Here is a 27695-nt window from a genome sequence, read left to right as displayed (position 1 = left end):
CAGCATCATCACTTATCAATAGTATGCAGTATTCTGGAGTATTAATGGTTAATTAGGAAATGTTTGACAAGTAATATTTAAAGTACCAAGCTTGTGAATTTTTACTTTAAAAAAAATATATGTGCTAGAATTGCATCTTTAAAATAAAGGCAGTCTTGTTTACTTAATTTCTCTAAGAAAGTACCTGTTTTCTTGAGAGAAAAAGGAATAATTTATCAAAAGCAGTATTTTCTGCTGGATTCATATCCTGCATTCATCCATGAGGCCACATCCTATTCTGAAACTTTCAGAGTCTTTGATTTCCCTTCATACAGGAACGTAAATAAGGGCTTGTTGCTTCATTTTTCTCTATGAAGGATACCATAGCCACAGAAACCTTAGTTTAATGAGAAGGTGCCAATATATAAACCCTTCAGAGCAGACCACAGCAGGCACTGGAAGGGAGATGAGCTACCTCTTTGCACACTCTGGCATGTTGTACTCAGAGGGGCACATCCACCCCGCACTGGTGACGGGTGGCCTCTCATTCCTCATCCGAGCCACTCAAGAGGGCTGTCTGGTAAGTGTGATCTGACTTCAGCTTCTGAATGCCAATGATTTCTCCTCCAGGCCTTTTTAACCGGGTCAAATGGCTGTAACAGAGCAACAGTAAAAGCACATGACATTAGCTCTGAAGTCCCTTGTTCTCTCAACCAAGGACGTTAAGGCATCCGTTGGTTCTTAAAGCATTTTCTTTACATGTCTGTAAAATACTGTGGCTTTCTGCATATCTCACTTCTTGGACACTGTTCATTGGTAGATGATTAATAATATTTAATGGTTAATGTCATAACAGACTAAACATAGGTCTCCTGTCTCCCACTTTATTGTTTCACTGGCCAGGCAGTAGAACTAAAGGAAAAGTGTGACCTTAAGCTCACACTTTTGTGTGAAGTCTATCTGCTTTGGGAAGGGAGATTGGAAACTAGAAAAAATGAGGGGCAGCTACAACAGAACTAATTACTAGCATACCCCAAAAATCACTTGCTCCACAGTTCAAGGCCATGTCTGCTGCTGACTCAATGGGTGACTTCGATCAAGTTACTAAGTCTTTGAAGCCTTGGTTTCCCCATCTGTAAAACCTTACAGCACATTACTTCATAAAATAATGAGGATTCAGTGGGATAATAGACATGCGGTTCTTACTGCAGGGCCTGGGACAGTGAGTGCCTGGGAATGGTCAGCTATTCTAGTAACCTCTGACGAGCACTTGAAAGCACGCCTGCTGTTACGGCACTGATTGCCACATCTCTGGGAAGGAGGTGGGGCGAACCCAGGAATAAGGTGATGGGTTCAAAACAATGGCGGAGCGGCGTCTGCAGTCCAGCACTGATGCCTAATTCAGAGTTTTCCTTTCACATCACAGCCTTCAAGTCCATCAGAACTGCCTTTAAAACCTGGGTCTGTTGGGTTACTATGACCATACAGTCCTTTAACTTCTCAGAATCTCATCACCTTCCTCCGCAGCACTGGGCAGATAGTTGGCTCTCAAGAAGTGGTACAAGATAGCACTGCTTATTTATGGAAGCTTAGTCACTGGAAATAAAAATGATGTAGTGTAATAGATTTTAGGGACAAGAGGTTGTTAGGAGGAAAAAAACTAGACAGAAGTTGTCTTCCCTTGGACTTACCAGAAAACGAGCGAGTAGCCGATGGCCACAATGCAGAGGGCAGCCAAGTAGTGCCAGCAGAAGCACATGGTGATGAACATGAGGTTTGCGTGATCTTTCTGGTCCCATTCAGGTCCTCCAAAAGGTGGGAACAGCACAAACCCGATCTGGTGGGTTATACAGAGAAGCTGGCTTTAGTTGCTCCTGAGAAGTGAGCTTGCTGCCTCCCCATACTACCCCCATTGTCCGTATCTCCCCCACTAGGATCTCCCCCACTGGCTCGTCTTCCCCATACCTATACCAGAGGCAGAGAAAGGCCTTTTTGTGCGGGAGGATTACTCTCCTGGGTTTAGCATGAGCTTATTTAAAGACAACATTTCAGGACATGCATTTCAGGTGAGCAGACAAGTGGAGCCTGTAACAGTGTCTGCACCACAGGGCAGATGGGGCGTTCTTTAATATGCTCGCTGTGTGCTGCGCGGTTCCGAAGCCTGTTAACCCATCAGTAAGATGCTACCGGATGAAATCACTTAAGGGGGTGGGTAGGCGTGGGAAGACAAGTTGCCCTGCGGAGCCCTTCCTGTGCTGGCCCGGCGGGACCTGCCTTACCCGAGCTCAGCATGGCTCCTGGAATCCATGCGTGTGAAGAGCACCGTTTTGGATAATTACCTGCCAGAACCAGGTGCCCTGAAGAATAACGAGACTGGTTCGGAAGAGCTGCAGCACGATATTGTCCCTGAGGATCACCTCTACGAAGATGCTGAAGGCCCCTCCGAACACGGCGCACAGCAGGAGCGAGTGGATGTGCTGGTCCAGGGGTGGGCGGTTATGGACGTGGTAGTAGAAGAGAAAACCTGCACAAAGCAATTTCAGCCACCACGGGTTCGCGGCATTCTGCTCGGAAGGCTTCATCTGCACTGTTCCCGTTCCTAGAACGCCCTCCTACACCCATCTCAAAGCTCGATGTTTCAGCACTTACGAAGTCAGCTGATACAACATTACAGGTTGTATACAGGTTGATACAGCAGGTTGCTTTCGTGTTATGTACGAAGTGGATCTGTGCTGCAAGGGATGGATCCTTTAAGTAAATGCCTTCATGCAGATGCGTAGGTGAAACATGTTGCTGATTTGTGACGGACTGTGTGCGTGTGTACTAGAAGTTCAGTTTTGCCCTCATTCAACCTTTCCACCCCGCCCCCCAGCTCTTCCTGAGGTACAGAGGTAGTAGAGGAGGTTGCTGGATTACAAAATGCTTTTTCCTTATCCCGGTTAGTGTGAGCTCTGTTGGGAGATGGGGCCTAGCTGCTGGGTGGGTCTCCTGAGGGTTGTGATGGAGTCCAGACAGGAACACACTCCAGGGTGGGAGGTGGAGTGCAGTCTCCTTCCCCGAGTAGAGGGAGTTCTGATGCGTGGTGGCATCTGGCCAGGTTTGGGCCAGCTACTGTGTATGTGAGTGTGGATGTGCACACGTGCAAGCATGATGGGGGAGGGGCTAGGGAGTTTGTGCACCAAGATCCAGAGACTTGGGCTCAAAGCCTTATGTTTTCGTGTGCTGTTTTACGGACTATGTCCCCTGTATCATCCAGAGCACGGGACCAAGTCCTGTTCAGGTTTCTGAAATTCAGCGATTGGGGCTTTCTGGGGGAAAGTTCCTGTATTTGCAGTATTTGTCTCTTGCTTTGCTCTTTTTCCCATCCGCACCACTAAGTTACCTTCGGTGAATGTCGCCACGGCCATAACCAGTCTGTCCAGCCCCAGGGGGACATGGCTGACGAGGCAGGTGAGCAGATCCACGATCCCTGAGACCGCGAAGAATAAGTACATGGTGCTGTGCTGCCAGTTCATTAACTTCACCCACTCGCTTTCGTGGTACAGGTGGAGGTGGGGCCCGTCGGGAACAAACTGCTCCGCCAGGATCCCTGTGGGGGATGAGAGCGGAGCATGAGAGGGAGGAGGAGCTCAACACAGACGAAAACACCTGCAGGTCATGAGTGAAGTTGAGACGGGTGAAAGTCTACTTTGCTCCCTCAGATGCAGCTATTTCAGTGCAAAATAAGGCTTTTGCCGGGGAACCTGTGTGGACATCTTGCCTTTGTTCCTTTGGGGATGGGATGCGGAGAGAAGCAGCAGTAGAAACAGTCACACAGGTCCCCGGGATATTTGTTTGGTGACTGAGCTGAAAGCAAGGCACAATCACTTCGGTGAGAATGTGGCTGATGCATTAATCTTTGGGCTAAGTGAGCAGTGAAGGAAATCCTGGAACGAAACCATTAGGTTGAAAATAAGGGGACCCGAGCAAAGACACTGGTGGTGGAGACAGTGGAGTGCGCCTGAGGGGGGAGAAGCAGCTCCCGGTGCGTGTTCATCAGGGCAGCCTTAGAGTGAGTGGTTTTCCTGAGCACAGAGTGAGCTCTCTGAGCTGTGAGCCCTTCCCGTAGCTTTCGGTCTCCGTAACCTAAATACTGGGAAAAGCAGGTGGAGGCATGTCACTGGGGTTTCTGTGTCTTACAAGAGGCAACCCTTTGAGACAGTGGCTCATAGTTCTTAGCCTTCCTACTTCATCATCTGTTTTGGAAGGCAACAGATTGGCCTTTATGCCCAGTGCCCTGAATGTTGTTGGGGCCTAGAATAATGCTCCATGACAACATTCTGGACCCTGTTCCCCAAACGTTTTTCCCTTAAACCCAGCCCCTTCCCAAATTTATATGTGAAGGGTCAAGGAATTGGTGGCAAGGACCAGGGGAAGAAGTCCCACTGACACTGGAATGGGAGCTCTGTGAGGGCAGGGACTCTGCTTGGTTCCCCACTGTATCCCCGAGACCTGGAATGGTGAGTTCCTGCTGGGTAGGAGCTCAGGAGATCTCGTTGGATGAGCAGTGGTCTTACCCAGCGAAGAGGCCAAAGACTTTTCTAGCTCTTTTTCTAGGCAACACTGATGCTGTCCTTAGCATTTAAGCTGTGTAGTTCCCGTCACTTCTTGACTCCAGAAAGACAAGATGCCCGAATGACTGCCTGGGGGATGGGAAAACCCAGCGGGGCTGGGCGAAGCAAGCTAGGTGCCTCCGCTCACTCCTAGAGGGGCTGCTTGTGTTGCTTCAGCTCCTTCTGAGACGCTATAGGCCTAAGATGAGAAGCAGCAACATGCAACTGCAGAATGAAGTCCCGTTACCCCTATGATGGGCAGATCCCGAGGAAGAACACTTTCTACTGTTGGCCCTGCAGGCCCCTTCTCATGTGGCCACGAGTGGAATGGAAGGGATGACGAGTCACCTTGGAAGTGCATGGGTTTTGCTGGAACGGGCACAGTAAAGGAAAATCCCTTTCCAACAGCCCTCGGCTGGCTTTCTTCAGTCTCTTCCCCGGCCTCTCTTACTAGTCCTCTAGCATAAAGTCCCTGTCTTGGTGATTGCTTGAGGTATGGGGATGGAGGATATGCCAAGGAATTAGGTGGTAACGACTCCTGAGATTCTAGTGGAGAGACAACTGGAAGGAAAGATGATTTTTCTAAACTCCATTTAGTACTTCCCTAATTCATGTACATGAGCTTACTCTATTATTTTTTCTATTATTTATGTTTTATCTCTTTCATCAAGTAGGTCTTCTATTCCTACAACTTAACACCTATGTCCTTCCAGGGCAAAGAATGTTTTTTTGGTAGTTTTTCACAGCGCACTATGTTGTAAAGTGCTATTAACTATTAACACTGACAAAGCTCGGATCACAATAGATACTATAAAATATTTAGTGGCGCACTGAAAATCCTTGTTTTGTTAACTGCCAGTGGAAACATTCCATTTCACAGAGTCCAGAAAATGGGTTAAAGTTGCTGGGTGTGGTGGGGAGATCCCCTGGACCAGATGACCCCCTTCTTACCAATGACTGAAAACAAGGTTCTGATTGCGGCTTCAATGATCTCGAGACGCTGTTGGTAACGAGTCAGTTGGCTGCTTTTCCCCTTCTGGTGAAAGTATATCAGCGGGTACTTTACTGACCACCACAGCCCAACTATCAAGAAGAAACTCCCTGGGAGAGCATGGCCCTTAAAGTTCGCCATTGTGTTCTCTGGCACCTAAGAAAATAAGGGACAGCTGTCATGTGGCTGGACGAAGAAAACAGAAAAGGCTATTTTGGCAGGAAACACAATATGTGACAGAATTCCAAATCATAAGCCCAGGGAAGAAGGCCCCCCTCATTCTCATGGGCAGGCGCTCAGCAGATAAGACTTCAAGGGCATAACATGAAGGCTTATTTTATGAGAATGACTATTCCAACCCTGGCTGTCAGGACTTCCACCCCCGAGCACTGGCTACATGGTCTGTTTCACATCTGATGCCCTTAGGATTGAGCATCCCACCCTTCCTTAAGAACTTTCCCAAGTTTTAAAAAACCCTTATCGTTAAAAACAAGTCAAACCATATTTAAAAGGCTTCTAATGGAAAGCAGCAGCCCTGTGATGCTTCCCTCCTCACCCACTAGTGAAATCACTCTAATTTCTTCTGGTATTTGCCTGCAGGATTCTCGTGCATTTGTGCAGGCTGCCGTTTGCTCGTTCATCTCGGTGGGGCCTTGTCTGCCAGCTTCCTGCAGCTCTCCCTCCTCAGCCCTCACGGGCACCGCAGTCACATGATGTTCATTTGCTTCAATCATCACTTTCATTATTATGGCTCTGTCGATCCAAAGTCCTTACCACGGCTGATAAGCCCTACATGATCCCAGCTATCCCTTTGACCTCTCCGACCTCCCCCTCCAGCCCCGCGCCATGGGGTCCCTTCCCAGGCCTCCATTCCCAAACACAGACAGCTCCTGCTTCAGGGCTTGGGCCATCTGTCATTGCCAGCGGGCTTTCCACAAAAAGCCAATAGGTCTCCCTTCATGTTTCTCAAGTCTCCATTCAAATGTTACTCTATTCCCAGACTACTTTGTGTAAAGTAGCAGGCACGTCCCATTTTTCAATCCAGGTATGCTTTTTTAAAAAATTTATTCATTGTATGTTTATTACTTACAGCTAATAACTACCTACCAAATGCTATCCAGGTATACGTCTAAGTTTTCTTTAGAAAGCATGGATCACTATCTGATATTACATATTGATTTTTTTTTTTAAGCACCCAGCTCTATCCACTGGAATATAAAGTCCCTGAAAGTAGGGATTTGCTCTGTTTTGTTATTGCAGTTAGCTCAGTGCCTACAGGGGGGCCCGAGTAAGCACTCAAGTATTTGTGGACAAGTACATGCTCATCCAAGTAGTATATTACAGGGTACATTTTCAGCATTTTTTTTTTTTAGAGCTGTTGTAGGTTTACAACAAAATTGAGAGTAAGATAGATTTTTCACACAGCTTTTGCCTGCACACATGCATCGTCTCCCCCCATTATGGATATCGCTCACCTGAGTGGCGCTTTTTTTCATTACTATGTTAGTCACCATACAGTACATCATCAGTCTTTGATGCAGTGCTCCATGATTCATCATTTGCGTATAACACCCAGTGCTCCATGCAATCTGTGCCCTCCCTAATACCCACCACCCGGCCAACCCATCTCCCCTTCCCTTTAAAACCCTCAGTTTGTTTCCTGCAGTCCACAGTCTCTCATGATTCATCTCCCCCTCTGATTTCCAACCCCTTCATTTTCCCCTTTCTTCTCCTAATGTCCTCCATGCTATCCCTTGTGTTCCACATATAAGGGAAACCATATAATTGTCTTTCTCTGATTGACTTATTTCACTCAGCAGAATCCCCTCTGGTTCCACCCCGGAGGGATGGAGGATACCCCTCCAAAATGGTGGGTATTGATCCTTTCTGATGCCTGAGTAATATTCGGTGATTTTTTTTTTTAAACCAAGGATGAATCCACACTGACACATCATCATCACCCCAAGTCCACAGTTCACCTTAGGGTTCACCTTTTTTTTTTTTTTTTAAGATTTTGTTTATTTGAGAGAGAGTGTGCAGGTATTGGGTGGGGGTGGTGGGAAGGGTACAGGGAGAGGGAGAAGCAGGCTCCCCACTGAGCAGGGGGCCTAATCTGGGGCTCCATCCCAGGACCCCAGGATCATGACCTGAGCTGAAGACAGACGCTTAACTGACTGAACCAGCCAGGTGCCCCTAGGGTTCACTCTTGATGTTACAAAAGTGTAATGACATGTGTCCATCACTATAAATATCACACAGTATTTTCACTGCCCTAAAAATTCTCTGTGCTCTGCCTATTCGTCTCTCCCCCTCCCCCACCCCCGACACCACCCCTTTTTACTGTCTCCACAGTTTTGCTTTTTCTAGAATGTCGAAGGTTGGAATCGTAAAATATGTAGCCTCTTCAGATTGGCTTCTCTCATTTAGTAATATGCACTTTTCTTTTCTGTCTTTTCATGTCTGGATGTGCCACAGTTTATCCATTCACCTACTGTAGGACATCTTGATCGCTTTTAAGATTTGGGAATCATGAATAAAGCTGTTACATCTGTGTGCGAGTGTTTGTGTGAACGTTAAGTTTTTATCTCCTTCGGTTAAACACCAAGGAGCGAGACTGCTGGATTGTATGGTAAGTGTGTGTTTTGTAGGAACTGCCAAACTGTCTTCCAGAGTGGCTGTACCACTTTGCATTCTCACTAGAAACCTATGCAGCACCAGCATTTGGTGTTGTCAGTGTTGCAGACACTGAATTTGGCCGTTCTAAGAGGTATGTAGTAGTATGTCATCATTTGAATTTGCAGTTATCTGAAGACATACTACGATGGGGAGCATCTTTTCAGATGCTTATTTGTATATCTTTGGTGAAGTGTCTGTCAAGGTGTTTGACTCATTTTTAATTTTTTTTTTCTTCAGTTTTAAGAGTTGTTTATTTTGGATAGCAGTCCTTTATCAGATGTCTTTTGCAAATATTGTCTTCCAGTCTGTGGCTTGTCTTCTCATTTTCTTGATTTTGTCTTTTGCAGAGCAGAAGTTTTTAATTTTAACATTATATAATTATATATAGGAAACACAGTTAGTTGCCAGAGTTATCATTATTATAGGAATCAAATGAGACAAAGTATTATAAAGTACTTTAAAAAGCATATTATAAAATGTTTTTATAAACATTTTTTTTTAAGATTTTATTTATTTATTTGACAGAGAGATCACAAGTAGACAGAGAGGCAGGCGGAGAGAGAGGAGGGAGCAGGCTCCCTGCTGAGCAGAGAGCCTGACGCAGGACTCGATCCCAGGGCCCTGAGATCATGACCCCAGCCGAAGGCAGCGGCTTAACCCACTGAGCCACCCAGGCGCCCTATAAACATTTTTATAAACATTAATTTTAGGGGTGCCTGGATGGCTCAGTCATTGGGTGTCTGCCTTCAGCTTGGGTCATGATCCTGGGATTGAGCCCCCCGTTGGGCTCCCTGCCACGGTGGAAAGTCTGCTTCTCCCTCTCCCACTCCCCCTGCTTGTGCTCTCTCTCTCTCTCACTGTGTCTCTCTCTCTGTCAAATAAATAAATAAAATCTTTTAAAAAAATTATTAATTTTAATGAAGTCCAACTTACCAGTTATTTCTTTCATGGATTATGTCTTTGGTGTTGTATCTAAAAAAGCATCACCATACCCCGGGTCATCTAGGTTTACTCTTATATGTCTTCTAGGAATTTTATAGCTTTACATTTTACATTTAGATCTATGGTTCATTTTGAGTCATCTTTTGTGATGGGTGTAAGGTCTGTGTCTAGGTTAATTTTTTTGCAAGTGGATATCCAGTTGTTCAGAGCTACTTGTTGAAGGGACCATATTGCTCCATTGTGTTAGTTACCTTGGCTCTTTTGTCAAAGATCAATTGATCAGGGTCTGTTTCTGGGCTCTATATCTCTGTTTCATTGATCTCTATTTCCCGATTTCTTTGCCAATACCACAGTCTCTTGATAACTGTAGATTTATAATAAGTCTTGAAGTTGGGTCACATGAGTCCTTTGTTCTTTGTTCTTCTTCAATATTGTGTTGGCTATTCTGGGTCTTTTGCCTCTCCATATAAACTTTAGGATCAATTTGTCTATATCCATGAAATAACTTGCTGGGCTCTTTTCTTCTTTCTTTCTTTTTTTTTCTTTTTTAAAGATTTTATTTATTTATTTAACAGAGAGAGAGAGCACAAGTAGGCAGAGAGGCAGGCGGGGGTGGGGGGAAGCAGGCTCCCTGCTGAGCAGAGAGCCCTATGTGGGACTCAATCCCAGGACCCTGAGATCATGACCTGAGCTGAAGGCAGAGGCTCAACCCACTGAACCACCCAGGCGCCCCAACTTGCTGGGCTCTTGATTGAGATTACATTTAATTATCAGTTGAGTCAGGAAGAACTAATATCTTGACCATATCAAGACCTTGTCTTCCTATCCATGCACATGGAATATTTCCCCATTTATTTAGTTCTCTCGTTTCATTCATCCGAGTTCTGTGGTTTTCTTCAGATCTTGTACTTATTGTGTTAGTTTTACACCTAAGTATTTCTTTTCGGGGGGTTGCTAATGTAAATGTGTTTTTAATTTCAAATTCCTCTTGTTCTCTCATACCTTTTTTGTTCCTCTGTTCCTTATTTACTGCTGTCTTTTGTCTATCACATAATTTGGATGTACTATTCTAATTCCTCTTTTCATTTTTTTTAGCTATAGTTTTGAAAATATTCTTTTCTAATGCTGGCTCTAGAAATTACCATATGCATCACTGTCTATGTTAGGTTAATATTAACTTAATTCTGGTAAAATATAGCCATTTTGCTAATTTATAGCTCCATATCCTACGCCCTTCATCATGCCATTGTTGAGATATGTATTAATGATGAAGAAATATAAATTTGTGTATATAACATCTATATTATAAACCAACAGCATTACAATTATTGCTTTAAATAGTCATTTCAAAAAACTTCTTAATAAGTTTTTAATTTTAATTCCAGTATAGTTAACATATGTGTTATATTAGTTTTAGATGTACAATATAGTGATTTAATACAAAAATATGTTTGCATATCCTGCTTGTGCAGAGGCCATGTTAATCTTCTCTGTATCATTCCAATTTTAGTATCTATACTGTTGAACTGACCACTAAATAGTCTTACATTTTTCAGGAAATAGAGACGGATATATAGCCTTTATATTTAATTACATATTTACCATTTCGAGTGCTCTTCATTCCTTCCTGTGCATTTGAATAACACTTTAATCTCATTTACTTCCAACAGGAAGGAGATCCTTTAATATTTCTTATAGATCAGTTCTGTTACCAATGAATTCTTTCTGTTTTGTTTATCCGGAAATATCTTTATTTCATTTTCATTTTTGAAAAATAGGCTGGATACAGAAGTCTTAGTTGGCAGTTTTTCCTTTCAACACTTTGATTATGTCATTCCATTGGCTTCTGGCTGATGAGAAATCAGCTATTAATTATATTGTTATCCCCCAGGGAGTTACTTTTCTTCCTGCATTCAAGTTTTTCCTCTTATCTTTGGCTTTCAGCCGTCTGACTCTAATATATCTTTTTGCGGTTCTTCTGTGTTTTGTTTTGTTTTATTCTTTGATCTTGGCTGAGCGGCTTGGGTCTGTAGCTTAATATTTTTCACCAAACTTGAGAAGTTTTCAGCCATTAATTCCTCAGTTATCTTTTCTGACTCCCCCCTCTCTCTGCCTCCCCTTCTCTGCTCATTCCCGTGTTTAACTCTTAGAGCCAAAGATTTTCAACCCTCCAGTCACCACCCTAAACTGCATCTGTTTCTCCTGGCAGCAAAACTACTTGTTTACATAGCTAGCTCCACATTACTTCACAGACCTGTACCCCTGGGGCAAATAATACATTATATGTCAATTAAAAAAAAAAAAAAAGGAAAAACAAGTCATTGACTGAGTGGAGGTGTTAATGGCAGCAGCCTCAGGCAAAAAGTCCATGGCCTCCAACTGTTTTGCCTGAAGATATAGTAGCTTTTCAACAACAAAAGCTGCTGTTGGGAGTTTAGCTGAATTACTCCATAATACCGCGGTCTCCTCCACCATTTTGTGTGGGCAGGTGGCCAGCAGAGGCCTTGAACTGGCATGAGCCCGTCCTGCGAGCATGCCCCAGAGATCAACTGCAGAGTCATGAGTACAGGGAAGTTCCTGGTACCACTACCCCAGGGGTGTGTCCCCCCCCCCCCCCCCCCCCCCCCCACTCACCTCCCCGCTCAGGGCCTTCCCCGTGTGCACTCCTTAAATAAGACTCCTGTGAAGCCTACCAAATCCTGTTCTTTCTGATTGGAACTGACCAGTCTGGGCCTAGCCTGGGAATCCCAGGGGTTCCACTTGTGGATATGTGTGCCAGGTCCTGTCACACTCTCTACCTGCACTCTGCCTTGACCTCCCCATGTGGTTCCAAGGTGTGACTTTCACCTTCTCCAGGACCTTTGAAAAATACAAATCTCTGTTTCGATAGTCGTCTTTTGGTGAACAGAGACTCGCCATCAGATGCCCCAGGACTCTTACTTAACAAACGTCAATTTAACAAAGTCACAACAGTGTCTTGATTCATGGTCTGACTTTGGTCAATTTCCAGTTCCTGGAAATGGCTAGTTTTGACAATTTTTTCTAGCTTTATACATTTTTTTGTTTGGTTTGTGCAGAAAGAAATTGCCTGTCTATTCATGCTTCCATTACTGGAAGGCTCTCTTCTCATTCTTTTTAAACCCTGTATCGATCAACATTTTAAAAAAGCCTCCATTTTCATTTAATCTTCAACACAGGTCCCCTTCATGATCAAGCCTGTTCTACTCCCTTGTTTTCTTAGCCAGAAGTGCAGAAAAACCAGCTCTGCAAATCTTTCCTGTCCTTCCCCATTTTTTGAGGAGCAATACCCTGAATGAAGGCAGAGTCCTTGTCTGTTCACACCTGTTTGTCAGGCTTTACCCTCCCTTTTTATCTGGTTTCGGATTCACATCAGTGAATGCAGGGCCTGCAGCACGTCTGTAGACACTATTTCTAAACCTACTTATGCTACTTGGAAAGATGAGTACCTTGATTTGATGAGGGAGAGGAGCAGGGAGGTAGATTTCTTCCAGTAACCAATTATTAGATTACTTTACTTGATTAGCTACCTCATAGGACATGTAGTAGAGATATAGGATAGGTCAGTTTCAATAAGGAGGAAAAAGGAAATAACTAACTTCAAATTAAAAAATAAAAATTTAGAATTCTAATAATTTGGATAACACCATTCAAAGAGGCTAAGTCCCTGAGGAGTCTAGCTTTAAAAAAAATAATTTAAAAATAAATTAAAAAGCAGATGTTTAAGGGATAAATCCTTTAGAATTACACCCTAAAATACTTCAGAGGTACCTGGGTGGTTCAGTCAGTTAAGCGTCCAACTCCTGATTTCAGCTCAGGTCTTTTTTCCCCTTTTTTTAAAAGTAGGCTCCACAGGGCTTATACTCACAAACCTGAGATTTAAAAAAAAAAAAAAATCAATCTAAGAAAAACCCACAGAGAAAACATCAGAAAGTGCTTCTGCAAAGATAATCTTCCTTTCTTATTTTAATATATTTGCTCTTTTTTTGATATTGCACAAGCTACAGTGTGAAGGGAGGGCTGAGTGTTTTGGAGAGGTAGTAGCTTTGTTACAGCTGACATCTGAGAGACTAGTGGTTTGGGTACCTTTTCATGTCCTGTCTAAGGAGATCACTGGACAAGGAACATCATTTGCATAAGAGGTTTGACATGCTTTTCCTTGTCCTCCTTATCTTTAACCATTTCCCTCCTCTACATTCTCTAATTTTAATTTGAGATAAGTGAAATGGAAGACAAGTTGAAGATGTCCAGAAGAGAAAAAAGAGGGAAGAGTAAGGAGGAGGAGAAGACAGGGAAAGAAGAGGACTGGAGAGTCAGAGAAGTAGAGGGAGTGAGCAGAGGAAAGGAGAAATTATGCTTGATGCAGTTTGCCTGTAGTTAAAAATAAAACTTGATATGGTGCCTTTTGTTTCTTAATAAAGCCCATATTTTCCCTTATTTTAGATGAAGAAAGTAGGGAAAGGATGTATTTAGATGAGTGAGAGAATCAAAAATAAGGAGATTGAATTTTATTTTCTTCCTTGAGTGCCTGGGCTTAGCAACCAGCACTCTCTAACATTAGAACTAAGGACTTGGCATTCATGGAAGGGGGGTTGGAATTAAAGCCAATTTCTCCCAATTTGAGATGACAGGATACAAATGTATAGATTACCAAATATCAGAGAACCTGGACCTCTTCTTAGTTCTAGCCATCCATTTGACTTAGTAAATTATGGTTTATCTTCATGATGGGAAATTATGTAATCATTAAAAAGAATGAATTAGAGCTATACCAGCTGTACTGGAAGGTTTTCCATGAGAGAGTTGGCCGAGACTAGCATGATGGAAAAGAATACTTATAATATGACCTATTTAAAACAAAACAAAACAAAACAAAACAAAAACAAATAATATGAACCATTTGGAGCAACAGTGGTACTGTCCTGCATATGTATATTATATATGTGTACAGGTATATGATTATATGAACAGGGAAAGCAATATGGAATGGTACTTTGAGGGTATGTAACATTATATATTAAGTATGTCTGGCTCTCTCTCTTCTGGGCACATGGTATGATTGCATTTTCTGGCCCCCTGTGGTTGGGTGGGGTCTTGGGAATTGTGGGCAGAAGTGTTAGTTCTGGGCAGAAACATGTTCAAGACACCGCCCCCCCAGAACACATTTCCCTTTACCACGTTACCATCAATGTTCATGACAGTAGCTCTTCTAAGAACCTAGATTCCAGAGTGAGGAGACATGGAGCAGAACCCCAAACAAGCCACGATGAACACATGGCATGAGAAAAATAAACATTTGTAATGAGCCACTAAGCTTTGAGGATTGTTATCCAGCATTACCTAAATTGTTCTGAGTCATACGGATGTACAGGATCAACATGTTATAGGTAGGACACAGGCTTTTGCAGTTTCTTTAAAAAGATATTGGAAAGCTTTACTATTTCAAGGGAAGAAGTTATGATGTCATGAAGAATGGCAGAATTTGTACCAAAAAGTTGTGAAAGACAATTTTGGCAAATTGTATCTGGAACTGTCCTGACTCCCTCCTTGTCTTTCTGATATCTGATAGACACATTTTCTCTTTCGAAATGGTGCCTGAGTTCTTCTACCTCCACCCTACTGCCCTGCCTTTAAAGGCAGCAAAATTAAAATTCAAGCAAGTGGGGGTCTGTTTGTTACATTGTAAGGTTAACCTCTGGGGCCATTTCTCCAGCCCCTGCCATGTTCTCAACAGTGGCGATGTGTCTATGGATACTTTTGGTCGTTGTCACAACTGGGGGTGTTGGCGGTGTTGTTCGCATCCAGTGGGTGGAGTCTGGAAGTCCTGCTAAGCGTCTTGCACTATGCAGGACAGCCCCCACGACAAAACAATTCTGCAGCTCAACTCTCAGTAATGCTGAGGCTGTGAGACCCTGAGACCCTGATCTATTCTAGGCCAGCTCCCTATCTTATTTTCTGAAGGAAGCAGAGATCCAGCTGCCTTTATTTGTTGTGTATGTCACCACTTATTAGAGTGTTCTACCTTCAAAACTGTTTATGGGGCATAAACTCACTTTCCTAGAAATTATCTCCCTTGCTTTCCATGATGCCCTTTTTTTTTTTTTAAAGTAACAGCTTTATGGATATATAATTCACATACCATTTTCACCTACAGTATAAAATTCAGTGGTTTTGCATAGATCTATGGAGTTGTACAATCAATCACCACAGTCAATTTTAGAACATTTTCATACCCACAAAAAAATTCCCCTAACCCATTAGTGACTCCATTTTCCCAAGTCCTCTTTCCTAAAAGCCCTAGGGAACCACTAATGTACTTTTTATTTCTACTAATTTACCTATTCTGGACATTTTACATAAATTGAATCAAAAAATGTAGTCACTTGAGACTGACTTTCTTTTTTTTTAAATTGTTTAATTGCTACACCCAGGATGGGGCTCGAACTCACAACCCCAAGATCAAGAGTCACATGCTCTCCTGACTGAGCCAGCCAGGAGCCCCTAGACTGGTTTCTTTCTTTTTGCATCATGTTTTCAAGGTTCATCCACGTTGTGGCATGCATCGCTACTTATCCCTTTCTGTGGCTGAATATTTCATTGTACGCATATAATGCATTTATTGGTTTGCTGGGGCTGCTGTAACAAACCACACTGGGTGGTTTAAAAAAAAAAACCAAAATTTATTTTTTCACAGTTCTGGAGGTTAGAAGTCTGAGATGGAGGTGTTGGCAGTTTTCTGAGGCCTTTGTCCTGGGTTTGAAGATGGCGCACCTTCACATTTATCTTCCCTTGGTATGCGCCTGTGTCCTCTTCTTATAGGACAACAGCTAGATTAGATTAGAGCCCTCCCTGATGACGTCATTTTAACTTAATTATCTCTTTACAGACCATGTCTTCAAATATAGTCACTTTCTGAAGTACTGGAGGTTAGGACTTCAACAACATATGAATTGGTGGGGGGTGGGGAGCATAATTCAGCCCATAACACCCCATTTTATTTATCTGTTCATCACTTAATGCACAGTTCCATATACTTTTATAGATTTAATTACTAAACCACTACAAAAGACAACTCAGATGTATCTAAGAAGACACTCTGAAGGTTTCAACAACTTTGCTAAGTGTTCCTGCTTTGTATTCCTGGGACAGTTTTTCCTAATGAATCTGAAAGTCACCCTCATATGGTTCTAGAAGTCTTAGTGCTTTCTTGCTATTTCTCTTTTTCTTTTTTCAAATAATAGCTTTGTTGACATATAATTCATATAAAATGCAGTACTTTAAAGCATATAATTCAATGATTGCTGGTATCCTCACAGTTGTGCAACCATTACCACCGTCTGATTTTAGAACATTTTCATCAACCCAAAGCCATCATTTCCCACTTCCCATTCCCCATTTCTTCCCAATCCCTCTGCTCCTGGCAACAACTAGCCTCCTTTATGTCTCCATGGGTTTGCCTATTCTAGATATTTCCTATAAGTGTAATCATATATCTCTGCCTCTTTCACTTAGTATGGTTTCAAGGTTCAGCCAATCTTGTAGCATGTATCAGTGCTTCACTCCTTTTTATTGCCGTTGTTGTTGTTTCAGAGGGAGAGAGAGAGAGAATGCATGCAGGAGGAGGGAGAGAGGGGGGGAGAGTAAGAATCCTCAAGCAAACTCCCTGCTGAGCGGGGAGCCCAACTTGAGGGACTCTATCTTATGACCCTAAGATCTTGGAAACCAAGAGTCGGATGCTTACCAACTGAGCCACCCAGGCACCCCCATTCATTTTTATTGTTGAATAATACTCCATTGTACAGATTTGGCATATTTTGTTTAGCCATGCATTTGGTTTTTAAATTTTAATCTTTCAAAAATCTTTAAAAATATTTATTTGAGGGGCGCCTGGGTGGCTCAGTGGGTTAAAGCCTCTGCCTTCAGCTCAGGTCGTGGTCTCAGGGTCCTGGGATTGAGCCCCACATGGGGCTCTCTGCTCAGCGGGGAGCCTGCTTCCCCTTCTCTCTCTGCCTGCCTCTCTGCCTGCTGTGATCTCTCTCTGTCAAAATAAATAAATAAAATTAAAAAAATATATTTATTTGAGAGAGAGAGAGAGAGAGAGGGAACGAGCACACAGGCAGCAGAAGCAGTAGAGGGAGAGGGAGAAGCAGGCTCTCTACTGAGCAGGGAGCCTGATGCAGAGCTGGATCTCAGGACCCTGGGATCATGACCTGAGCTGAAGGCAGATGCTTAACCGACAGAGCCACCCATGCATCCCAGAAGCTTTTGATTTTAATGAAGTTCAGTTTACCTATTTTTTTCTTTTGTTGTTTGTGCTTTTGGTGTCCTAAGAAACCATTGCTTAACTCAAGAACATGAAGATTCACTCCTGTGTTTTCTTCTAAGATTTTTACAGTTTTATTTCTTACATTTATGTCTATGATCCATTTTAATTAACTTTTGTATATGGTGTGAGGTCATGATCCAACTTCATTTTTGCATATCCAACTGTCCCAGCCATCTGGTGAAGAGATTCTTTGCCCCTTTGAATTGTCTTGGTGCCTGTCCGTTTACCTTTCTACTCTTGAAAATGGATTTTGTCAATCTTCAGAGGACCTTGACTACAATAAGGTGAAACTCTGGTGAAGAAAGAGTACTTCAACTCTTATGACACATATATTAAATATTTTAATAGAGTGTGCAGTTATGACAATGAAAGGAGGATTCTGACTCACCCCGGAAGAAATAGGAGAAAGATTATAGAGGGAAGTGTCCCTAAAACTTCCTTGAAAAACAGGTAAGCATAGGTAGGGTGGATACAGTGCCAGGCAGAGCAAATAGTACATGCAAAGGCGAAGAAGCAGGTGCAGCTAATCATCCATATAGTCAGATCTGAGACAGGTAATGTTGCTTACTCTCTTCACCCTGCCCTTCCTACCTTCTTTACCAACAAAGACCAAATGTCACTCTCTTCCATGGGTCGAATCCATTAACCCTTGAAATTATCTCAGATTGGGAATGAACAAAGCAGTATACTTCAAGTCAAATAAGCCAAACCTTGGGGTCCTGTGTGCCCAAGGGTCTCTGGAAAGGATATGAACCAACTCACAAAGGGACCCGAGGAAGGTTAAGTTAGAAAAGATGCAAGTCAAGTTTTATATTATTTCGGGTGGAATCAATTTCCCAGATTTCCCTAAAGGAAACTGGGTTCTTACATGTTCCTTTAAGGGGAAATATAGTCACATAATAGAAAGAACATGAACTAAGTATATAGATCCTTCTTTTGCTACTCCTGCTGGTAAGAGCTTGCATAAGTTCCCTAACTTCTCTGGATTTCAGTACCCCCTTTTCCAAAACAGGGACCTTAACAGAAGCATCTTGTGAGGATTAACTGAGAGTTTCTAGCAGCTAACTAGAGTGAGTGTTTAACAAATGTTAGTTTCCTCTCTTCTCTGGTATTCTTATACTTATTCCCACAATTAATGGGGGGAGAAACCTGGGCTTCTCTCTTAGGGGAAGTATAATTATTGAACTAAGGCTGTTGTCCTTAGCCTTTCGTACTTATTTCCAAGTGGGAAGGGAGGAATCATATGGCACATTTACTGATCCTGGAGAAGGTAGCCGTTGAATATCTTTTTTTTTTTTTAAGGTTTTATTTATTTATTTGACAGTGAGAGAGGGAACACAAGCAGGGGGAGTGGGAGAGGGAGAAGCAGGCTTCCCACTGAGCAGGGAGCCCGATGCAGGGCTCGATCCCAGGACTCCAGGACCACGACCTGAGCTGAAGGCAGATGCTTAACGACTGAGCCACCCAGGCACCCCTGGTTGAATATCTTTTTAATAGGAATGGGATGTGTGTTTGGTCAGTAGGCAAGTAGGTTATGGGGAGGATATAGAATATTACTTTAGTCCACGACACGGTTTTTATACTTTTTGAATCTATTCTTGCCAACAAAAACACTCAGATGGCTTCTGGTCTGAGTTTACTTTGGAATATAACAAACCCTACCGGACTCAGCTTTCTGTTACTCTGCAAATAACAAGCTTAATGCCCCTCCTTCTTCTATGAGCTGCTTGGTAGTAAAATGCAGAGAAAGCAGAAGTACAGAGGTGAAAGTTCTCTGTTGCCCACAGCTGATGTGACAGTGAACTTCACTGAACTTCAGGCAGAGTGTACCCCTGCTTTACAGTAGCCCAAGAGCCCTTACGTCACTCTGGAAGCCATCACTCTTTTTAAAATTTCATAGCTACTACTGTCACTGTTATTTTCTCTGTAGGTGGGTAGGTGTGTCCTTGGAACAACTGGTCAGAATGCGTAAGACCAGAATAAGAATCTGAACCTTGTCTGGCATGAGTTCATGAGCTATGGAACAACATTCCATGAACTTGACATGGTTTCAAGGTTCATCCAATCTTGTAGCATGTATCAGTGCTTCATTCCTATCAGAGCTCAGTTACTTTCCAGCTGAGTTTTATTTCTAAGCAAAAGATGGTCTTAGTCCTGCCTGCTTGCTTGCTTGCTTTCTTTCTTTCTTCCTTCCTTTCTTTCTTTCTTTCCCCCCTTCATGTGATCCTATTAACTAGAAGACTCTGTGCTGGGTGATGAGGAAATAATAAAATGAATAAGAAATGACCCCTCCTAAAATTTGTATGGACCCACAAAAGATCCTGAATAACCAAAGCAATCTTGAAAAAGAAAAGTAAAGCTGGAAGCATCACAATTCTGATTTTAGTATATGTGCTGCGGAAGCGAGTACAGAATCACAATTCTGAACTTCATTATAGTACAAAGCTGTAGTAGTCAATACAGTATAGTATAGTCATAAAGATAGACACAGAGATGAATGGAACAAAATAGAAAATCCAGAAACAAACCCACAATTATATCATTAATTAATCTTCGATGAAGCAGAAAAGAGTATCTATTGGGAGAAATATAGTGTCTTCAGCAAATGCCATTGGGAAAACTGGATGGCAACATGCAAAAGGATGAAACCGGACCACTTTCTTTCTTTCTTTAAAAAAAAAAAAAGATTTTATTTATTTATTTGACAGACAGAAATCACAAGTAAGCAGAGAGGCAGGCGGGGGCGGGGGGAGGACAGGCGCAGAGCAGAGAGCCTGATGCGGGCCTCGATCCCAGGAACCTGAGATCATGACCCCGAGATGAAGGCAGAGGCTCAACCCACTGAACCACCCAGGTGCCCAAAACTATAGATTCTTAACTATAGAGAACAAACATGGTTACCAGAGAAGAGGTGGGTGGGGGATGGGTGAAATAGGTGATGGGGATTAAGGAGTGCACGTGTCATGATAAGCGCCAGATGATTAAAATAAAAACTTAAGAAAAAAGAAATGACCCCTATCCTTAAGGAGTTTATAATCTAGTATGGAGCTATATACTTGTGAAAGTTTGAATGTCAGGAAATATATGGATTGTAATTCTCTAGTCACAGAGGGGGATGGCATTACAGTTGGGCCTTTCTTAATTGCCTCTTTCAATCTGTCATGAAAATTAGTCAGTCTTACTGGAATCTTGAATTAAAAACTGAAGAACATATCTGGGCTAAGTTCCATGATTTCTCAAGAACTAATAAAGAACACTGGCCTCTGAGTCAGCTGACCTGGGTTCTAGTCCACGTTTTGTTATGAACTTACTTTGTGACCTTGAGCAAGATATGTAACCTCTCAGGATCATAACTTCTTTGTTAAATGGTAGTTTGGAAGAGGTCCTCTCCATGGCTTCTCCTAGTTCTAAAATCACTTTCCATGTTCGCTCCTAACACAACACAAAAAATGAAGTGAAACATGAAAAGGACAGAGCAAGTTCAGACATGAACATGGGGGGAAAATGGAACTAAAGTTGTGGATATGACCAAAGAGGACAAGCAGTCACTTCAGCGTACATTAGAGCAGGAGGGGCATCCCTGGACTTGAAAGGCTGGCTTATTTTTTAAGCACCAAGGAACCATTTCTCGTGTATTTTTCCTTCCTTCTGTACTATCAGTGAGCGTGTCTGGCATTTACATCAGTGAACAAGATGGATGCTGGGCCTTCTACTGCACTCAGCAGCGCTTCTGGACACATGCAAGGTCTTACTTCCATTTCCCATAGACTGGTGTCTGAAAACTCGTCCCTTCCCTCAAAGCTGAGTTCACTCAACCCTGGGTAAACCTTTCCTCTCATTCCATGAACACAATCGAGACTACAAGGCACCAATCATCTCAATTTCCTTTTCCTCACCTATGAATTCATATCTATCCACACCTATTCTTCTCAAATTCACTCCTCTGATAGGCCAGTCTTCCATCTGTGTCCTCTGGGTCTACATCTATTACTCAGGAACTTCTCTCACTTGTTGTTGCTTTCTTCCTTCCAACTATAACCAGGCACAAGGCTTTTCCCACACAAAATAACAAAAGAAAACAGGAAAAAGAAACAAAAAAACATCTGACCCTGGCTCTCTGAAGAACCCCTGTGTACCTCTCCCTATTTATTATTTCAAACATAAAAATAACATAGCTAATGTATATAAAGAGTTATAAAGAGTAACTTAACAACTGTGTCCGATGACCCAGCTTAAGAAAGAGAACATTACTAACATCCTTGGAGCTTCCTGTTGACACCTCTTGATGGCTTCTCCCCTTCCTCCCTCTTGAGAAATAAGCATCATTTTGAAATGTGTGTTTAGCATTCACTCACTTTTGTTTTACTATATACTATATACTTGCTACATATTTACTACATATATTATCTCCAAACAAAATATAGTTTTACAAAGTTTTCAACTTTATATATGTATATTTTTTCTCAAAATACGTGGATCTTTTTCTCACCATCTCCCCTAGTCCAGAGCCAAAATACCTTTGATAATAGGTCTACTTATAGATAATTAAAAACAATTTCTAATATTAAAATTCTTTGACAAGTCAGTAATTACTGAAATAAATTACCACTTACATGAAATTTTCTTTGGATAGAAAGGAATTTCGATGGTTTTGTGTAATGCAATCAAACACTGTCGAAATCATTTAAATTTCTTGGAAAAACTTGGAAATACAACTGCTTTCTCCATTAATTGCTCCTCCTTCACCACCATGACAATGAAATGATTCATAGATGTCACCAAATGTTCCTCATACTGTTTCAATGAAGTCTTTAATATATCATGTAAATAGACCTCTCTTCTGTTCTTGTGCTGCTCCAGTTGAAGATGTCACTTAGTCACTTAATTTTGGAATTAACCTTCTGTTTTTGGCTTTCATGATACTCTTCTGTCCTGGCTCTCTTCATCTTCTGTAATCTTCTTCCTCTACTTTGACTTCCTCTCCTTTGACTCCTGTCCTGTCTCTTAAACACTAGCAGACTTTGGTCCACTGTTCTTCTATATATCTTCTTCTTGCAAGAACACACACACACCCATAGTTCAATAACCATCTGCACACTGATGACTCTTATCTCTAGCCTTGACCTCTTCCCGGAGTTTCAGACTCATATATTTAACTACCTGCTGAACCAACACACACACAAACACACAGATTCTTCTTAGACATCTCAAGTCAACATGTCCCAACCTGAATTCATCATCTTCCTTCCCCATCAGTTTGGCTTCTGTTCTGTATCTCAAACTCAGGTAACCGCTTAACATTCAGTCACTCCTAAAGTCAGATTCCTAAGACTCATCCTAGACACCCCCTCATCCTCCACTCTGCCCTGCAGTATTCCAATTTCACGAGAGACTAAAATACTCTGCTTATTTTGTTTCTCCAAATTTTCTGGTGTTCTATTTCCTTTCTGTTCCTACAAGAGTTATCTCATTTAGGCTCTTATTGTCTTTTGCTTTGACTACTGTAATGCTTATAATCATGCCTTCCATAAATCCTCCTTCCATTCTGCTACTAGAGTCATCTGCTTACAGATCTTACAATCTGACTACACTACCATAAAATTTAAAATATTTCATTGACTAACCACCACACCAATGTACTCCGCCCCTTTGCATGGCATATACCCAGAACCTGGCTCTTAGCCTGTCCCTTGAGCCTCATTTCCCATTTCTTCCCACCACAAACCTTATAGTATACATTTTGTTCATGTTATTCCCTCCACCTTTTTCTGTTTTACCATAGTATCTTATACATATCTTGATTTTTATCACTTAGCTTGTCATATGAAAATTACACATTTACATGCCTTACTCACGAGACCATACGTACCTCAAAAGCAGAGATCTTATCTGCTTCACCTTAAACTTCCCATGGCTTAGCACAAAACCTGCCATATAATAATAGTTCTTGATCTGAACTGAACTGATTCACCTTAGCTATAATCCTGAATCATGAGGAAACTAGCTCCTAAATCTAGTAATTAGTAAGGCTATGGCTAACATTACTTTTGCATATGATTTTTAGAGCTAAATGAGTCCTTCAGAGATCATCTTGTACTATGCCTCTTAGACCCATGTATGGTTAAGCCAAAATATATCTGGAATCACATGACTCACATGGTTATCATCCTGGAGTACCAATTTCACTTCAAGATTTTGGAGAAAATGATTTTCAAGTTAAAACAAATAGAGATGTATTTTGGGGTAGCATATACGTTTTTAGCATTAAGAGAGACTGTAGCTTAAGCCATCCTAATTTCATCCAAGACTCCATGCCATGAGAGTACAAGTTCTGTGGTGAGTAATAGTGTTTGAGAGACGCTAATCTACCGATCACTGTTTTACAATGATCTTGTAGTTTAGCTCTTGTTCTTAGAGCCTTCCATATAAAAACAAACAATCCCAGTGGGAACAAAGCATATTGATGGGTATTGAACACATTTTGTTGAGTGCCTCCTGTGCTTAGAATAACACAATGCACCAAACCAATTAGGCTCTTTCCTTCATGGAATGTGGAATACAGTTAGAGCTGAAGAATCTACAGATATTTGAGTCCAGGATTCAGAGAGGCTATGGTTTGCTATCACAGACACCAAAGCAACAGAGTACATCAAACTGAACAACTTGATTTATATACATATCTAGGAAATCCTCAAGAGACCACATGCTGGAAAGAGTCTGAACGCCGGGAGGCCTAACTTCTAACAAAGTAGGTTTGGGTACTTGCTTAGTTTTCCCTGTATCTCCCCTTGCTCTTTGAAAAAAACTAAAAGATTGGGCTTGGTAATATTTCAGGCTATGCTCAGCTCTAAAATATTTTTGCAGTTACACTGAACAAAGGTTCGCATGAAATCTACCAAACAAGAATGTTTCTGAATTTAGATTCTAAGAGTTCAAGTCAGAGACTATATTCAATAAAAAAGTCAGGAGAAACTATCACAAACAACTCCCTATCCTCAAATTAAATGAACAAATAAAAAGACACCGTGTAGGGTACTGAGATATTATGGAAGAAGTTCTGGTTTGAGTCCTGGCCCTGCCACTTACCAGTTAGATAATCCCAGGCCAGATACTCAGTATTATAAGACTCACCTTCTCCATTTATGAACTAAGCAATTACTCTTTCCTCACACTGCTGCTTATGGAAATCACCTTGTACACTGTAAAGCCCTCTTATGATGTGATACCAGCAAGATATCAATAATGGCTCATTACATCTAAATCTGCAAGGGAATACATGAGTATGCTTTGGTATTTTCAGTTTAAATTCTTTGTCACATAAGGCGGATACATGTTTTGAGTTTCTCTGTCCCTTCAGGAGTGCAGCCTGTGACACAGAGAAAAGAGAAGACAAAGACAAAGATCTAAAATTCAAATCACCTCTAGCCCCCAGCAAAGGTCTGGGGGACAAGACTGGTTAAAAGGAAGGCTGAGTTCAAAGGAAGTGTGGGGATTACAGGACTTACTGGTTCCTCTAATTGTTCCTACTGGATATTGTGTAGTACTGTGCATGATCTAGTTTTGGGTCTTGCAACCTGTCTCTAGAAATAAATACAGATGTGAAATCTGTCTGGTATACATCCATTAGTTGATGACACAGTGGTGACTTCCACTCTCTTAAGCGCAATTATAAAAAATTTTGCAATAACAGAACTTTGGCTATGGGAGCGTTTCTACATATGGTAAAACTGCCCTTATCCATTTCCAACAGGCAAACTCGTTTGAGGAAAAGAGATAATCCTTTGATTATAATCAGCAGAAGTAATATCTGAACTTTGACCGATTAAGCATGGCAGCCGTTGTTACCTTTCAAGTTAGCAGATGTCTGTCTTTCTTTTTACTCCTTTTTTCTCCCCATCTCACAGTGCCATTTGCTAAGATTAGGTAAGAGACACAACCAAGGACATACTGGGGCACACCCCAAATAGAATCACTGGTGTCAAACTCCAGCTTTGATAGGTTCACCTGGGTCATCATAACCATTGCCCACCAGAAGGGTGAGGGAGGAATCCACAGAATACAAGGAAAAACCTGCAGCATGAGGTAAGGAGTGGTACTGTCGCTACCTCCCATGGAAGAAGTGAGAGGAAACCAAAGTCCTTTAAAGGAAACAATGCGTGGCTGTCCTCACACCAGAACTAATAATGCCCAACCAGAAGTAACGCTTCTCTTTTGCTTACATTAGGCATTCTCCCTTGTAAAATCAAGACACCATATTCAATAAGGCCTTCGTATCAATTCCACGTCTGTTCCAGAAACTCCAGGAGCAGAGGGCAAGCACAGCCTCACGAAGCGGAAGAACCCTCCGCCAAGAAGGGCGCCGCCGGAAGTGACGCCGACCCACGTCTTCCGGTATGTTATGACTCTCCTCCACAAGGTTTGACACCAACAATCTCCAGACTGTACCGAACAGGTTAAGTAGTACATGTTTCTTAGAACAATAAGTCGTACTACCTATTAAAGTGAATGCAAAGACCCAGATAAGATTCTTACGCCACTTTATGATCCCAGCAACCACTGTTGGAGCGGTGGGCGGGGCCGGGGGGCAAACGGTCAGGGATGCGGAGGAACATGGCAGCTGTGAAGGGGCATGGCCGGAGGGCATGTGGAATAAATGGTCGCTTCGCAGAAGAGGTGCTGTCTAAAATTCTTTCAGAGTTCTATTTCATGATGCGACCGGTTTCCCTTTCTGAAGCGCAAATCCTTCCTACATCTGGGGCTGGAATGTATCTCCAGAGGTTAGACTCTGGACCCAGACGGGTCGCCTGAAACGATGTTTGGGTCCAGTGTAAACCTCCCCGAGCCCTGCTCGTCGCCCCTCGGCCCCTACCCACGGAGGCCGCAGTGGAAGCTAAGCCACGACTCAGGGAGCTTTGTCGGCCGGTCGCCTGTTGTTTTCCCGGCTCGGGGAGAGGCTCAGGCTCGTCGTATTTGTGGGCAGGCGCTCACGAGGCCGGACGGTAGGGCGCTGAGTGCCCGCGGCGACGTGGGACCGGCCGGTCTCCGGCCTGAGAGGAGCCGTGCGGGCGGGGTGTCCTCGGATCCTGGGACCCGCGGAGCGGAATGGGCCGGCGGGGGCTTCGCACTTCGAAGCTCCTCTGGCCCAGCCGCACGGTCTGCCTGACCGGCCGCGGCCGCCGGCGACCCGACAGCGGTGCGCGCTCAGGGGCCTCCCGGATCAGCTGCCCCAGTCCTGGGCGGGCCGGCCCCTCCGACTCCCCTGCCCGCGGCATGCCCTCCACCCTTCCGCCCCATCCACCCCTCCGGAGGCCGCGTCCCCTGGCCCGGCCCGCTGGCCGTCCTAGCCCCCAGCCCGCAGCGGCGGCTCACCTGCCCCGAGCGCCCCGGAGTCTTCCGCTGCCCGCGTCGAGCGCCGACTGCTGCAGCCACCCGGCAGGTGCGAGCGCCCGGCCGGGCCCAGGCAGCGCCGCCAGCCCGCCCTCCCCACCCCTGGCCGGCTCTCCCCGCCCTCGCGGGCGTGCGGGGCCTCCCGTCCCAATGCCCGCACTTCCCTCCACGCCCCTGACACTCCCGCCGAGGTGCTCTCCGGTCCCAAGACACGCCCTGGGGTGTGCTCGGACGGCGGCAGGTTCCTGGGCACCCGAGGCGGACGGCGAGCCACCGTGACCTCCTATGATGCAAAGCGCTTGCAGAGCCTGGGAGGCGGCGAGGCTTCGCGAGCAGAGGCTGTCGCAAGAAGGCTGTTTACCGAGCGGGCAGTCGCGGTGAACACACCGGCGACCCAGTCCCGGATCTCCCTGCAGCAAAGGAATGCTGTGGAGTCATATCCTGGACCAGAGTCCGATTTTCTGGTTTTAGCTTAGGGTCACACGCAGATCTGTCGCATGTTAGATCCGCACGTGTCTAGGCACTGGAGAAAGAGCTGCGAAGGAAAGCCGCTGCTGGAACGGGCTCGCTTCCGACGAAGAAATGCGCGACTTTCTTTGTAGTATCGTGCAGGCTCAGTGCCCTCATCTGTAAGGGGTTGGCCTCGTAGTTTCCTACTCTTACTCATAACACCCTGCGGAAGTTAAAAACTTCCCCCTTAGCAAGAGCTAAGGCTCCACGTCAGACCTACCGATCCGAATCTGGGAAGGAGTGAGGGCAGAAGGACCTGTTATAAAAGTTACCT

General features: G+C 43.4%; 1 protein-coding gene and 1 pseudogene across 2 annotated transcripts; both read right to left on the bottom strand.

Annotated features, from left to right (window-relative positions):
• On the bottom strand, positions 1-27393 carry TMEM45B (transmembrane protein 45B). Of its 2 annotated transcripts, none has more exons than XM_032868925.1 (6): positions 26894-27393; positions 5523-5718; positions 3362-3568; positions 2319-2503; positions 1671-1816; positions 1-632 (listed from the first exon to the last, which is right to left on the bottom strand). In XM_032868925.1, exons 2-6 carry the CDS (start codon positions 5701-5703, stop codon positions 524-526), a joined length of 828 nt encoding a protein of 275 aa, XP_032724816.1. In that variant the 5' UTR covers positions 5704-5718; positions 26894-27393; the 3' UTR covers positions 1-523. The 2 variants fall into 2 exon arrangements, with proteins under 2 accessions (XP_032724816.1, XP_032724815.1); XM_032868924.1 differs by lacking the exon at positions 26894-27393 and adding an exon at positions 12970-13036.
• LOC116874409 lies at positions 10622-10714 on the bottom strand (annotated as a pseudogene).
• Positions 27394-27695: the final 302 nt, after the last annotated feature.

This window comes from Lontra canadensis, unplaced genomic scaffold (assembly GCF_010015895.1).
Source record: "Lontra canadensis isolate GAN:19392208 unplaced genomic scaffold, GSC_riverotter_1.0 scaffold36, whole genome shotgun sequence".
Taxonomy (NCBI): Eukaryota; Metazoa; Chordata; class Mammalia; order Carnivora; family Mustelidae; genus Lontra; species Lontra canadensis.
The sequence above is the reverse complement of the archived record's forward strand: the minus strand, read 5'-3'. Positions and strand labels throughout refer to the sequence as shown.